Source organism: Carcharodon carcharias, chromosome 3, assembly GCF_017639515.1.
Source record: "Carcharodon carcharias isolate sCarCar2 chromosome 3, sCarCar2.pri, whole genome shotgun sequence".
Classification (NCBI taxonomy): Eukaryota; Metazoa; Chordata; class Chondrichthyes; order Lamniformes; family Lamnidae; genus Carcharodon; species Carcharodon carcharias.
In genome coordinates this window covers 59163478-59177516 of record NC_054469.1, presented here as the reverse complement: position 1 = coordinate 59177516, position 14039 = coordinate 59163478, and the positions used below count along the sequence as shown (strand labels likewise).

General features: G+C 46.0%; 1 protein-coding gene and 1 non-coding gene across 2 annotated transcripts; one reads left to right on the top strand and one right to left on the bottom strand.

Moving 5' to 3' along the window:
• Positions 1 to 2038: 2038 nt before the first annotated feature.
• Positions 2039 to 4369, top strand: LOC121276580 (OTU domain-containing protein 1). The gene has a single exon (XM_041185154.1). The coding sequence runs from the start codon at positions 2355 to 2357 to the stop codon at positions 3561 to 3563; it is 1209 nt and encodes a 402-aa protein (XP_041041088.1). The 5' UTR covers positions 2039 to 2354; the 3' UTR covers positions 3564 to 4369.
• Positions 4370 to 13178: 8809 nt separating this feature from the next.
• Positions 13179 to 13297, bottom strand: LOC121276657. The gene has a single exon (XR_005942723.1). It is a non-coding gene; the product is annotated as a 5S ribosomal RNA (ribosomal RNA).
• Between the last annotated feature and the right edge of the window lie 742 nt (positions 13298 to 14039).

Sequence of the window (14039 nt, the reverse complement as noted above, 5' to 3'; positions counted from 1 at the left end):
CCTGATTTAACATTGAGTTCACCCAGCTTCTCAGTCCTTCTTGTTTATTTCACAATCCTTTAATCCCATTGGTTAAGGGGGTACACTTTTGGTCCCTACATTCATCAAGGTCCCAGATGCCCTGTTGCCTTCACTGCGGCCTTACAGGGCAAAAAAAAATTGTGCTTAAGTCTGAATAGCTTTTGCTATTTACAGTATCACTTGTATCTTAAAATTAGTGTGCAAATGTTGATATAATGATTAATGTTCTTGTATGAAACTTACTGCCCACTATTTTGAGAGTTTAGAAAGATCAGTGCATATCTCAGTTAAAACAGGCGATAAACTTCGAACAAATGTATTAATTCTTCATCCCTTAATAGTTATATGCTGATAATTTCCAATAACAAACAACAGTGACATAATACACTTTTATTCAGAGCAGCCACCATAATTTAATATTTTTTGCGGGGGGGGGGGGCGAAGAAGAGAGCAATCCGATTAAGGGGGAAGGAGGGGAGGAGACTGGGGTGGCAGTGGTGGGAGGGTGTGAAGAAGAGACAGGGTGGCCAGGGTGGAAGAAATTGGGACAGAGGGGTGGGGGAGATACCAGGAAGGTGTGGGGGGAGATGGGGATAAGAAGAGAGGAGGAGGGAGTTGGGGGGAAAGAACTGGGGTGGGGGAGGGGAGAGAGAAGAGGGGTATGGGGGAAGAGTCCAGGGAAGGTGTGGGGGAGTTGCAGGGAAAAGAGCCCACAGGGGGAGGAGGAGGGGGGGGAGGATGAAGAGACCAGGGGAGGGGAAGGAGGGGGGTGCTGGGGGAGAGAGAGTCCATGGGAGTGGAGGAAGGGGGAAAGATTCCGAGTGAGGAGTGGCAGTGGGGAGAGAAGCGTAGTAATTTGACAAGGAAGTATTCAGTGAATGACATGACACTAGGAAGTTCTGTTGAACAAAGGGACCTTGGCGTGTGTGTCCATAGATCCCTGAAGGCAGTGGGACATGTTAGTGGGGTGGTGAAAAAGGCATATAGGACACTTGCCTTTATCAATCGAGGCATAGATTACAAAAGTAGGGAGATAATGTTGGAGTTGTATGGAACCTTAGGGAGGCCACAGCTAGAGTACTGTGTGCAGTTCTGGTTGCCACATTATAGGAAGGATGTGATTGCACTGGAGGGGGTGCAGAGGACATTCACCAGGATGTTGCCTGGGATGAAACATTTAAGTTATGAAGAGAGGTTGGATAGACTTGGGTTGTTTTCATTGGAGCAGAGAAGACTGAGGGGCGACCTGATCGAGGTGTATAAGATTATGAGGGGTATGGACAGGGTGGATAGGGAGCAGCTGTTCCCCTTAGTTGAAGGGTCAGTTACAAGGGGGCGTAAGTTCAATGTGAGGGGCAAGAGACTTAGGAGGGATGTGAGGAAAAACTTTTTTACCCAGAGGGTGGTGACAGTCTGGAATGCACTGCCTGGGAGGGTGGTGGAGGCGAGTTGCCTCACATCCTTTAAAAAGTATCTGGATGCGCACTTGACACGTCATAACATTCAAGGCTATGGGCCAAGTACTGGTAAATGGGATTAGGTAGGTAGGTCAGGTGTTTCTCACCTGTCGGTGCAGACTCGATGGGCCGAAGGGCCTCTTCTGTAATGTGTGATTTTGTGAAAAGGGGGGTAAGGAGTAAGAGACTGAGAAGGGGGCGGGGCGGGGCGGGGGCTGGGACGGTAAGAGACCAGGATGGGGAGTGTCGGGGGCGGGGGTATGAGACTGGGGTGGGGGAGAGAAGAGAGAGAGAGCAGCAGAGGTGGCGGAGAATTAACGGGGGGAGGAGGAGTAACCAGGGCCCAGTGGTGGTGGCGGCGGCCGGCGGAAAGGAGGAGAGGGGGGGTGGGTGGGGAATCTGCCCGGCCCGGTTTGCCACTAATCTCCGCGGTCGGAGCTCACATTCCAGGGCGGTGAGGTAGCCGAACTGGGGCAGTAAACAAGGTCAGGCCGCCCGGGTAGGTGGGGGGGAGGGGGGGGGGGAGGCGGGGCCGGCGAGGGGAAGGGAGGGGAGGGGAGGAGAGGGAAGGGAAGAGGGGACGAGTCTTTTCCAGAAAAGTCGGTGGCTCGGCCTGTCTGCCGGATGATGTACCTTTTGCTGCGGGAAATCTGCCGTCTGGACTGGAGCGGCGCTGACGTAATGGGGATAAAGTTAGGCCTGAGTGTCGCAGTTGGAATTAGAGCTGCCGGCGGGCGGGAGTAAGCGAGTGTGAGGGGAGGGATCGGTTCCCCTGTCGCCGGGCTCAAGACTGCTTCAGGAGCCGGTGATGACAGCGGCTATTTTTAACCGTCATCATCATCCGGCCGCCGGTATAAAAGGGGCCGCCGCTGCGACATGCACCTTTACAGCAGCGTGTTAACGCACTACCCCGGGGCCGCCTTCAAAGTCTCTATCCCCGCGGCCGAGAAAGCGCCTGTCGAGAGCCCGAGTGTCGGAGTGAAGCCTGAAGAAGCCTCCGCCGCCATGCCCGCCTTCTCGTCGTGCGAGCTCCTGCCCTCGGGCCCCACTCCCGGCCCGCTCCTCTACACCTCCACCGCCAGGATCCCCCTGCGGCCGCTGGAGAGGATCGTGCCCATCCAGATCCTGTGCGAGAGGGGGCAGGCCGAGCGCCCGCCTCCGGGACAGGTCGTCTGGCTGGAGGACGTGCTGACCGAAGGATCCCGGAAAGTTCTGGCCAAGGCCGAGGAGCGGGTCCCGGACGGGAAAGCGGGCGATGAGCAGGAGGGGCGGCCCGGGAGCGAACGGCAGCCAAACCCGGCCTTGCAGCCCGGCTCGGAGGGGGCCGAATCTCCCTTCAAGCTGTCGGACGGTGAGAGCACCGAGCGGGGGCACCAGGACTGGGCCGGGCCGGGGCACCGGACCCCGGAGGTGGCGGAACACCAGAACAGCAGCGCCTGGGAGCTGGATGGTGGCTTCAGGACCGTGGACCTGGTGGTGGAGAACAGGGCGGATAAAAACGACAAGGTGGCACGTTACCTGGCAGAAGTGGAAAAGCAGAATAGTTACCTGAGGGAGCGACAGAAGTACAGGTTTCACATTATTCCAGACGGCAACTGTTTGTACAGGGCTGTGAGTAAAGCTGTGTATGGCGACCAGAACATGCACAAGGACCTGAGAGAGGAAACGGTCCATCACATCGCAGATCACCTGGACGAGTTTAACCCCATCATCGAAGGAGATATTGGGGAGTTTTTGATCAACGCTGCCCAGGATGGGGCATGGGCTGGTTACCCAGAACTACTGACCATGAGTCAGATGCTGAACGTTAATATATACTTGACCACAGGAGGTAGCCTGGAAAGCCCAACTGTTTCCACCATGGTGCATTGCCTTGGCCCAGAAGATCAATCAAAATCCAGCATATGGCTGAGTTGGCTGAGCAATGGACACTACGACGCTGTTTTTGATCAATCTTTACCCAACCCAGAATATGAGACCTGGTGCACACAGACACATGTTCAGAGGAAGCGAGACGAGGAGCTAGCGAAGTCCATGGCAGCTTCTCTTTCAAAAATGTACATCGAGCAAAATGGTTGCTTTTAAGTCATTTTTCCCACACTACGACGTGTGATAAAAGGTTCATGGCAGGACTTGAGATTCCCTGAAACTGTTATGAGCAAGACTAGCAGCGTGAAGTAGAAAAGTAAAGATTGTTAATATGGTTTTTATTTATATTTATATGCTTACACATTCTGATTGGGCTAATGGCACTTTAAAATGGATGGTAAAATCAACTCTATAAAAGTAACGCCTTAATTCAATGTGTGAATTCCTAGATGTTTTACCAAATGTTTGAGCTCAAACTAATGAAGGTTGCGGGGCACCTGAATTTTTAATCTGGTTTATTGGAGTTAAGAGACCATAGGATTGAATGGGACAGCATTGTCTCATTAGCCTGTTTTTTTTTATCTTAAATTTCTGATGTTTGGAAAACAACTGATGTTTAGTCTCTGCTTGGAGAGATCTTTTCTGAAGAACACTTTTTAGAAAGACTGTTTATATTGCATTTTTGTGCAATTGCTGGTTTGTTATTGTAATACCTCCTTCGTTACGTTCTCGTATTTGGTATTCTGGCGGGTGGCTGGTTGCCACCTTGATTTTATAGCTGGTTAGAATAGAGATTTCATATCTTTAAGGTTTAGCCACAATTACTAATTTTATTACTGTCCATTACCTGTCATCTCACTGACGCTGACTTTTATACGCTGTCCAAGATGTTTGAAGTTTTAACTTCGTAAAGTGGTTTGCAGGGTCGAACTTGTAACCAGTTTGCAATTACTGTATTTGTATTGATTGTAAAGTTATTAATCAACATGGAATGAATAAAAGTTATGTAACATTTCTCTTAAGCAGTTGTTAGAGAAGAAATATTTCGCACTTTGTATAGAAATAAGAGGGCTTTTGCTATGAGGCTGAACTACAAAATTTACCATTTAATCTCAATTCATGAACTTTGAGCAAGAATATGAAAAGCCATGAAAGCGAGTGAGTTGAAACTTCTAATTAAACTGCAAACTTGAAGAATAGCAAAAGTAGTTTGAAACTGTTACTGAATTCAAACCTTTGAACAGAACACAACAATAATCAGCCTAATAAAGAATGGAGGAGAAACCCTCAAGTGGTTAGGAGGTGGAATTTGGGACTGCATGGAGCAGTTGATGCAAATAACAGAAGTGCTTTTTAAGAGAAGCCTAGATAAGTACATGAGGGGGAAAAAATATGAGGTTAGATGAAATAGGTACATGAGGGCGAAAAAATATGAAGTTAGATGAAATAGGTTGGAGGGAAGTTCATGTGGAGCATAAAAACTGGCACTAATGTAGCTATTACATAGCTCGTACTATGAAGCTATTAAATTTGCACTGCAGCTACCAGCCTGGTAGCTGTTGTACAAAGTAAAACATTGTAACACCTCTTTGCAGCATTTACATTTAAATGCTTTGAAGTATAGTAGCAACATCTGTAAATGTTTAAAAAATTTACTGGGGTTCCAAGGCACCCCAGAATTTTTTCTTCATCTGCACTTAACACACTGCTGTTGAACTGCAGTGTTGTGAGACTGCGTTCTCTGGATTAACACATCAAATTTTGTATTGATCAGAAACAGAATCTCTTGCAGTAATATTAAAGTTGGATGTTGGGCTTTACAGCTTCTGTGCTTATCAGGCCATAAGGATGAATGGAAAGTAAATCAAGTGCCAGCAAGCACAGAAGTAAAAACATCAGCTGTTGTGTAATCTCACTGAGGGATTTAGTCAAAGGAGATACAATTATACATGCTTTTAAAGATGTTTTTGTTTTTTAAAAAAATACACTGTAATTAACCAGAGGGCACCAATTTAAGATAATTGGCAAAAGAACCAGAGATGACTTTTCATGCAGCAAGTTATGATTTAGAATGGACTCCCTGATTTTTTAAAAATTATTTATTCACAGGGTGTGGGCTTCGCTGGCTGGGCCAGCATTCATTGCCCATCCATAATGAAAAAAAACATAATGGGAGTTATGTGCAGGCCTCCAAACAGTGGTCAGGATGTGGGGCACAAGATACACCAGGAGATAGAAAAGGCGTGTAAGAAAGGCAAGGTTACAGTGATTGTGGGGGATTTCAATATGCAGGTAGACTGGGAAAATCAGGTTGGTAGTGAACCGCAAGAAAAGGAATTTGTGGAATGTCTACGAGATGGCTTTTTGGAGCAGCTTGTGGTGCAGCACACTAGGGAACAGGCAATTCTAGATTTAGTGATGTGTAATGAGGCAGATTTGATAAGGGAGCTTAAGGTGAAGGAACCCTTAGCAGGAAGTGACCATAAAATGATAGAATTTACCCTGCAATTTGAGCGGAAAAAGCTGGAATCGGATATAACGGTATTACAGTTGAATAAAGGCAACTACAGAGGCATGAGGGAGGAGCTGGCCAGAATTGACTGAGAGATGAGGCTAGCAGGAAAGACAGTGGAACAGCAATGGCAGGAGTTTCTGGGAGTAATTTGGGAGACACAGCAAAAATTCATCCCTAGGAAGAAGAAGAAGCATACTAAAGGGAGGACGAGGCAACCATGGCAGACAAGGGAAGTCAGGGACAGCATAAAAGCTAGAGAAAGCATACAATGCGGCAAAGAGCAGTGGGGAACCAGAAGATTGGGAAGCCTACAAAGACCAACGGAGGACAACTAAAAAAGAAATAAGGAGGGAGCAGATTAAATATGAGGGTAAACTAGCCAGTAATATAAAAGAAGATTGCAAGAGTTTTTTTAGATGTATAAAGAGTAAGAGAGAGGCAAAAGTGGACATTGGGCTGCTGGAAAATGATGCTGGAGAAGTAGTAGTGGGAAACAAAGAAATGGCGGAGGAACTGAATAAGTACTTTGTGTCAGTCTTCACGGTGGAAGACACAAGTAACATCCCCAAAGTTCAAGAGAGTTGGGGGGCAAAGGTGAGTATGGTGACCATTACCAAGGAGAAGGTGCCAGGAAAACTGAAAGGTCTGAAGGTGGATAAATCATCTGGACCAGATGGATTACACCCCAGAGTTCTGAAGAAAATTGCTGAAGAGATAGTGGAGGCATTAGTGGTGATCTTTCAGGAATCACTGGAGTCAGGGAGGGTCCCAGAGGACTGGAAAATCGTGAATGTAACCCCCCTGTTTAAGAAGGGAGTGGGGCAAAAGACGAGAAATTGCAGGCTGATTAGCCTGACCTCGCTCGTTGGTAGGATTTTAGAGTCCATTATTAAGGATGAGATTTTAGAATACTTGGAAGTGCATGGTAAAATAGGGCAAAGTCAACATGGTTTCATCAAGGGGAGGTCATGCCTGACAAATCTGTTAGAATTCTTTGAGGAAGTAATGAGTAGAGAAAGGAGAGCCAATGGATGTTATCTACCTAGACTTCCAGAAGGCCTTTGACAAGGTACTGCACAGGAGGCTGCTCAATAAGCTAAGAGCCCATGGTGTTAGAGGCAAGGTACTAGCATGGATAGATGATTGGCTGTCTGGCAGGAGGCAGAGAGTGGGGATAAGGGGGTCCTTCTCAGGATGGCGGCCGGTGACTAGTGGAGCTCCACAAGGGTCAGTTTTGGGACCATAACTTTTCACTTTATACATTAATGATCTAGATGAAGGAACTGAGGGCATCCTGGCTAAGTTTGCAGATGATACAAAGATAGGTGGAGGGATAGGTAGTATTGAGGCAGGGAGGCTGCAGAAGGGTTTGGACAGGTTAGGAAAATGGGCAAAGAAGTGGCAGATGGAATACAACATGGGGAAGTGTGAGGTCATGCACTTTGGTAGGAAGATTAGAGGCATAGACTATTTTCTAAATGGGGAGAGAATTCAGAAATCTGGAGTGCAAAGGGACATGGGAGTCCTAGTCCAGGATTCTCTTAAGGTTAACTTGCAGGTTGAGTCGGTAGTTCGGAAGGCGAATGCAATGTTGGCACTTATTTCAAGAGGACTAGAATATAAAAGCAGGGATGTACTGCTGAGGCTTTATAAGGCTCTGGTCAGACCACATTTAGAATATTGTGAGCAATTTTGGGCCCCGTATCTCAGGAAGGATGTGCTGGCCCTGGAGTGGGTGCAGAGGATGTTCACGAGAACGATCCCAGAAATGAAAGGCTTAACATATGAGGAACATTTGAGGACTCTGGGTCTATACTCGATGGAGTTTAGAAGGATGAGGGGGGATCTGATTGAAACTTACAGAATACTGAAAGGCCTGGATAGAGTGGACATGGGGAAGATGTTTCCATTAGTAGGAGAGACTAGGACCCGAGGGAATAGCCTCAGAGTAAAGGGAAGACCTTTTAGAACAGAGATGAGGAGAAACTTCTTTAGCCAGAGAGTGGTGAATCTATGGAATTCATTGCCACAGAAGGCTGTGGAGGCCAGGTCATTGAGTGTATTTAAGACCGAGATAGATAGGTTCTTGATTGGTAAGGGGATCAGTGGTTATGGGGAGAAGGTGGGAGAATGGGGTTGAGAAACATATCAGCCATGATTGAATGGTGGAGCAGATTCGATGGGCTGAATGGCCTAATTTCTGCTTCTATGCCTTATGGTCTTATGGTGATCCTTATTTGCCCTGGAGAAGGTGGTGATGAGCTGCCGTCTTGAACTGCTGCAGTCCATGTGGTGTAGGTATACCCACAGTGTTGTTAGGAAAGGAGTTCCAGGATTTTGACCCAGTGACAGTGAGGAATGCAGAGATATATCCTAGTCTGGATGGTGAGTGACTTGGAGGGGAATTTCCAGGTGGTGGTGTTCCCATATATCTGCTGACCTTGCCCTTCTAAATGATAGTGGTTGTGGGTTTGGAAGGTGCTAAGGAGCCTTGATGAATTCCTGCAGTGCATCTTGTAGATGATACACACTGCTGCTACTGTGTGTTGCTGGTGGAAGGAGTGAATGTTTGTGGATGTGGTGCCAATCAAGTGGCTGCTTTGTCCTGGATGGTGTCAAGCTTCTTGAGTGTTGTGGGAGCTGCACTCATCAAGGCAAGTGGGGAGTGTTCCATCACACTCCTGACTTGTGCCTTGTAGATGGCGGACAGGCTTTCGGGAGTCAGGAGGTGAGTTACTTGTCACAGGATTCCTAGTCTCTGACCTCTTGTAGCCACAGTATTTATACTGCTAGTCCAGATCAGTTTCTGGTCAATGGTAAGCCCCCAGGATGTTGATGGTGGGGGATTCAGTGAAGGTAATGCCATTGAAAGTCAAGGGGCGATGGTTGGATTCTCTTGTTGGAGATGGTCATTTGCCTGGCACTTGTGTGGCGTGAATGTTACTTGCCACTTGTCAGCCCAAGCCTGGATATTGTCCAGGTCTTGCTACATTTGGACATGGACTGCTTCAGTATCTGAGGAGTGGCAAATGGTTCTGAACATTGTGCAATCATTAGCGAACATCCCCACTTCTGACCTTATGATGGAAGGAAGGTCATTGATGAATCAGCTGAAGATGGTTGGGCTGAGAACACTACCCTGATGAACTCCTACAGTAATGTCCTGGAGCTGAGATGACTAACCTCCAACAACCACAACCATCTTTCTTTGTACTTGGTATGACTCCAACCGAGGAGAGTTTTCCCCCTGATTCCCTTGGACTCCCGTTTTGCAAGGGCTCCTTGATGCCAGTCAGTCAAATACTGCCTTGATGTCCAGAGCAGTCACTCTTGCCTCACCTCTGGAGTTCAGCTCCTTTGTCCATGTTTGAACCAAGGCTCTGAGGTCAGGAGCTGAGTAGCCCTGGTGGAACCTAAACTGGGCGTCAGTGAGCAGGCTATTGCTAAGCAAGTGCTCTTTGTTAGCACTGTTGATGACCCCTTCCATCACTTTTTACTGATGATTGAGAGTAGACTGATGGGGCAGTAATTGGCTGGGTTGGATTTCTCCTGCTTTTTGTGTACAGGATATACTTGGGCAATTTTCCACATAGCTGGGTAGATGCCAGTATTATAGCTATACTGGTACAGCTTGGCTAGGGGCATGGCAGGTTCTGGAGCACAAGTCTTAAGTACTATTGCTGGAATATCGTCAGGGCCCAAAGCCTTTTCAGTTTCTAGAGCCTTCAGCCATTTCTTGATATCACGTGAAATAAATTGAATTGGTTGAAGCCTGGCATGAGTGTTGCTGGGGACTTCCAGACGAGGCCAAGATGGACCATCCAGTCAGCACTTCTGGCTGAAGCTTATAACAAATGCTTCAGCCTTATCTTTTGCACTAATGTACTGGGACCCCCCATCATTGAGGATGGGGATATTTGAGGAGCTGCCTCCTCCAGTGAGTTGTTAACTGTCCACTGCCGTTCATGACTGGATGTGGCAGGACTGGAGAGCTTAGATCTGATCCGTTGGTTGTGAGATCGCTTAGCTCTGTCTATCACTTGCTGCTTATGCTGTTTGGAACAAGTAGTCCTGTGATACAGCTTCACCAGGTTGACACCTCATTTTTAGGCATGGTATGCCTGGCGTTGTCCTTGGCATGCCCTCCTGCACTCTTAATTGAACCAGCATTGATCCACTGGCTTGATGTAATGGCAGAATGGGGGATATGCCGGGCCATGAGGTTACAGATTGCCTTTGAGTACAATGCTGCTGCTGAGGACCACAGTGCCTCATGGATGCCCAGTCTTGTGTTGCTAGATCTTTTTGAAATCTATCCTATTTAGCATGATGGTAGTGCCACACAACACGATGGAGGGTATTCTCAGTGTGAAGTTGGGACTTCATCTCCATAACGATAGGGAGGTGGTTACTCCTATCTCATGGACAGATATATCTGCAACAGGCAAGTTGGTGAGAATGAGGTCAAGTATGTTTTTCCCTTGTTGGTCCCCCCACTAACTGCCGCAGACCCAGTCCAACAGCTATGTCCTTTAGGACTCGGCCAGCTTGGTCAGTAGTGGTGCTACCAAGCCACTCTTGGTGGTGGACATTGAAGTCCCTCACCTAGAGTACATTCTGCGTACTTTGCCACCCTCAGTGCTTCCTCCAAGTGGTGTTCAACATGGAGCACTGATTCATCATGAGGGTGGCACGTGGTAATCAGCAGGAGGTTTCCTTGCCCATGTTTGACCTGATGCCATGAGACTTCATGGGGTCTGGAGTTGATGTTGAGGACTCCTAAGGCAACTCCTTCCCGGCAGTAAAACGCTGTGCTGCCACCAGCAGGATATGACATACCCATGGATGGTGATGGTGGTGTCTGTGACATTATCTGCAAGGTATGATTCCATGAGGATGATTATGTCAGGCTGTTGCTTGACTAGTCTGTGAGACAGCTCTCCCACTTTTGGCACTAGTCCCCAGGTGTTAGTAACGAGGATTTTGCAGAGTGGACTGAGTTTGCCGTTGTTTCCGGTTCCTAGGTTGATGCCAGGTGGTCCGTCTGGTCCCCCCTTTTTTTGTGACTTTGTAGCAGCTTGATTCAACTAAGTGTCTTGTTAGGCCATTTCGGAGGGCATTTAAGAGTCAACCACATTGTTATGATTCTGGAGTCCTACGTAGACCAGACCAGGTAAGACAGCAAATTTTCTTCCCTTAAGAGGAAGGCATTAGTGAACCAGATGAGTTCATGGTCATCATTAGATTTTTTAAATTATTGAATTCAAATTCCACTGCCGTGGTGGGATTTGAACCTGGGACCCCAGAACATTAACCTGGGACTCTGGCCATCGCGTAGAAGTAGGTTCAGTTGTGGAAGTAGATTCAGTTATAACTTCCAATGGGCATTGGATACATACTTGAAAAGGAAATAGTTACAAGGCTACAGGGAAAAATGCAGACAAGGGAAATCAATTGGATAAAAACAAAAAAACTGCGGATGCTGGAAATCCAAAACAAAAACAGAATTACCTGGAAAAACTCAGCAGGTCTGGCAGCATCGGCGGAGAAGAAAAGAGTTGACGTTTCGAGTCCTCATGACCCTTCGACAGAACTTGAGTTCGAGTCCAGGAAAGAGCTGAAATATAAGCTGGTTTAAGGTGTGTGTGTGGGGGGCGGAGAGATAGAGAGACAGAGAGGTGGAGGGGGTTGGTGTGGTTGTAGCGACAAACAAGCAGTGATAGAAGCAGAATATCAAAAGATGTCAACAACAATAGTACAATAGAACACATAGGTGTTAAAGATAAAGTTGGTGATATTATCTAAACGAATGTGCTAATTAAGAATGGATGAAATGAATGATCCATTCTTAATTAGCACATTCGTTTAGATAATATCACCAACTTTATCTTTAACACCTATGTGTTCTATTGTACTATTGTTGTTGACATCTTTTGATATTCTGCTTCTATCACTGCTTGTTTGTCGCTACAACCACACCAACCCCCTCCACCTCTCTGTCTCTCTATCTCTCCGCCCCCCACACACACACCTTAAACCAGCTTATATTTCAGCTCTTTCCTGGACTCGAACTCAAGTTCTGTCGAAGGGTCATGAGGACTCGAAACGTCAACTCTTTTCTTCTCCGCCGATGCTGCCAGACCTGCTGAGTTTTTCCAAATCAATTGGATAGTTTGTTCCAAGAGCTGGATCAGGTCTTCAATACTGCTGTACTGGTGCTACTAATTAATTATCTAAATGGATTAATGTAGTAGGTTACCCCAGTAGAAATTCCCAGCATTTGTAAGAAAGTTAGCCATATTTTCCTCTTACAAAGCGTGTGTTAATTTTGGTATTTAATTTGACAAACAATGTGAAACAGAGCCTTGTCTCCCTTTTCCTCTTGGTGATTTTGCTAAATGCAGTTCCACATAGCAGAAGACCAAAATCTAGTTACTTGCAATGCATCTGTAACTCTTTCGAGTACAAACACGTTTCCATCTGTTCCTATTCAGATGAAGTTACATTGTTTCATAGTTTGCTATTGTGAGATTTGAACTCTTGATAATCTTTTAAATAGTTTGCCATTGTGAGATTTGAACTCTTGATCTTGGGGTTACAAACCCAATACCATAACCACTTGGCTATTTAGGCCAAGCCAATTACGAAGTGTAACTCTTTCGAGTACAAACACGTTTCCATCTGTTTCAGATGAAGTTACATTGTTTCATAGTTTGCCATTGTGAGATTTGAATTCTTGATACTCTTTTGAGTAAACCTGTTTCCATCTGTTTCAGATGAAGTTACATTGTTTCATAGTTTGCCATTGTGAGATTTGAACTCTTGATCTTGGGGTTACAAACCCAGTACCATAACCACTTGGCTATTTAAGCCAAGCATAATTTTGCCATTGTGAGATTTGAACTCTTGATACTCTTTTTGAGTAAACCTGTTTCCATCTGTTTCAGATGAAGTTACATTGTTTCATAGTTTGCCATTGTGAGATTTGAACTCTTGATACTCTTTTGAGTAAACCTGTTTCAGATGAAGTTACATTGTTTCATAGTTTGCCATTGTGAGATTTGAACTCTTGATCTTAGGGTTACAAACCCAGTACCATAACCACTTGGCTATTTAGGCCAAGCCCTAAACAATGAATAAATGGTTTCAGCGTGGATGGTAGTAACTCTTTCGAGTACAAACACGTTTCCATCTGTTTCAGATGAAGTTACATTGTTTCAAAGTTTACCATTGTGAGATTTGAACTCTTGATCTTGGGGTTACAAACCCAGTACCATAACCACTTGGCTATTTAAGCCAAGCGTAGTTGCTAAAAAAGCCTACTGCACCTGGTATTCCCAGGCAGTCTCCCATCCAAGTACTAACCAGGCCTGAGTCTGCTTAGCTTCCGAGATCAGACGAGATCAGGCGTTTTCAGACTAGTATGGCCATAGGCTAAAAATTGTTTTATAGTTTGCCATTGTGAGATTTGAACTCTTGATCTTGGGGTTACAAACCCCGTACCATAACCACTTGGCTACCATAACCACTTGGCTATCATTCCGGAATTGCAATGCACCTGTAATGCATGCTTCTCACTTGTCAAGCCAATTAAACTGTATAACAAGGCAAGTTAAAACACCTACACCTATGGAGTGTTCAAAACAATAGTAATTATATCTGAGCAACATGCAGCCATTGAAATGTTGATCAATTTTGTAGCAGATACTCTAGTCTTTTTGTAGCCAAAAGAGTAATCACTACCATGGGTAAACAAAGTGGGTCTCTTTATTTGGCTTAGTGGAGTGACATTGGGCATAAATCCAATGCTACCAGAACAGAATTCCACTCCTCCCTCAAGGCAGATACCACTAAAATGGCACAAGTGATCCTGCAAATAGAAAACATGTATTAAATGGTAATTTAATGGTGAAGTGAGGGTGACTGTCCTTGACATCAAGGCTGCATTTGATCGAGTATGACATCAAGGGACCCCAGCAAAATTGGAGTTAATGGGAATCAGGGGGAAAACTCTACTGGTTGGATTTATACCTGGTACAAAGGAAGATGGCTGTGGCTGTTGGAGGTCAGTTATCTCAGTCCTGGGACATCACTGCAGGAGCTCCTCAGTGTCCTAGACCCAACCATCTTCAGTTGCTTCATCAATGACCTTCCCTCCATCATAAGGGCAGAAGTGA

Excerpts from the sequence above, each read along its gene's own strand:
- LOC121276580 (XM_041185154.1), top strand. The coding sequence starts at position 2,355 with ATGCACCTTTACAGCAGCGTGTTAACGCACTACCCCGGGGCCGCCTTC.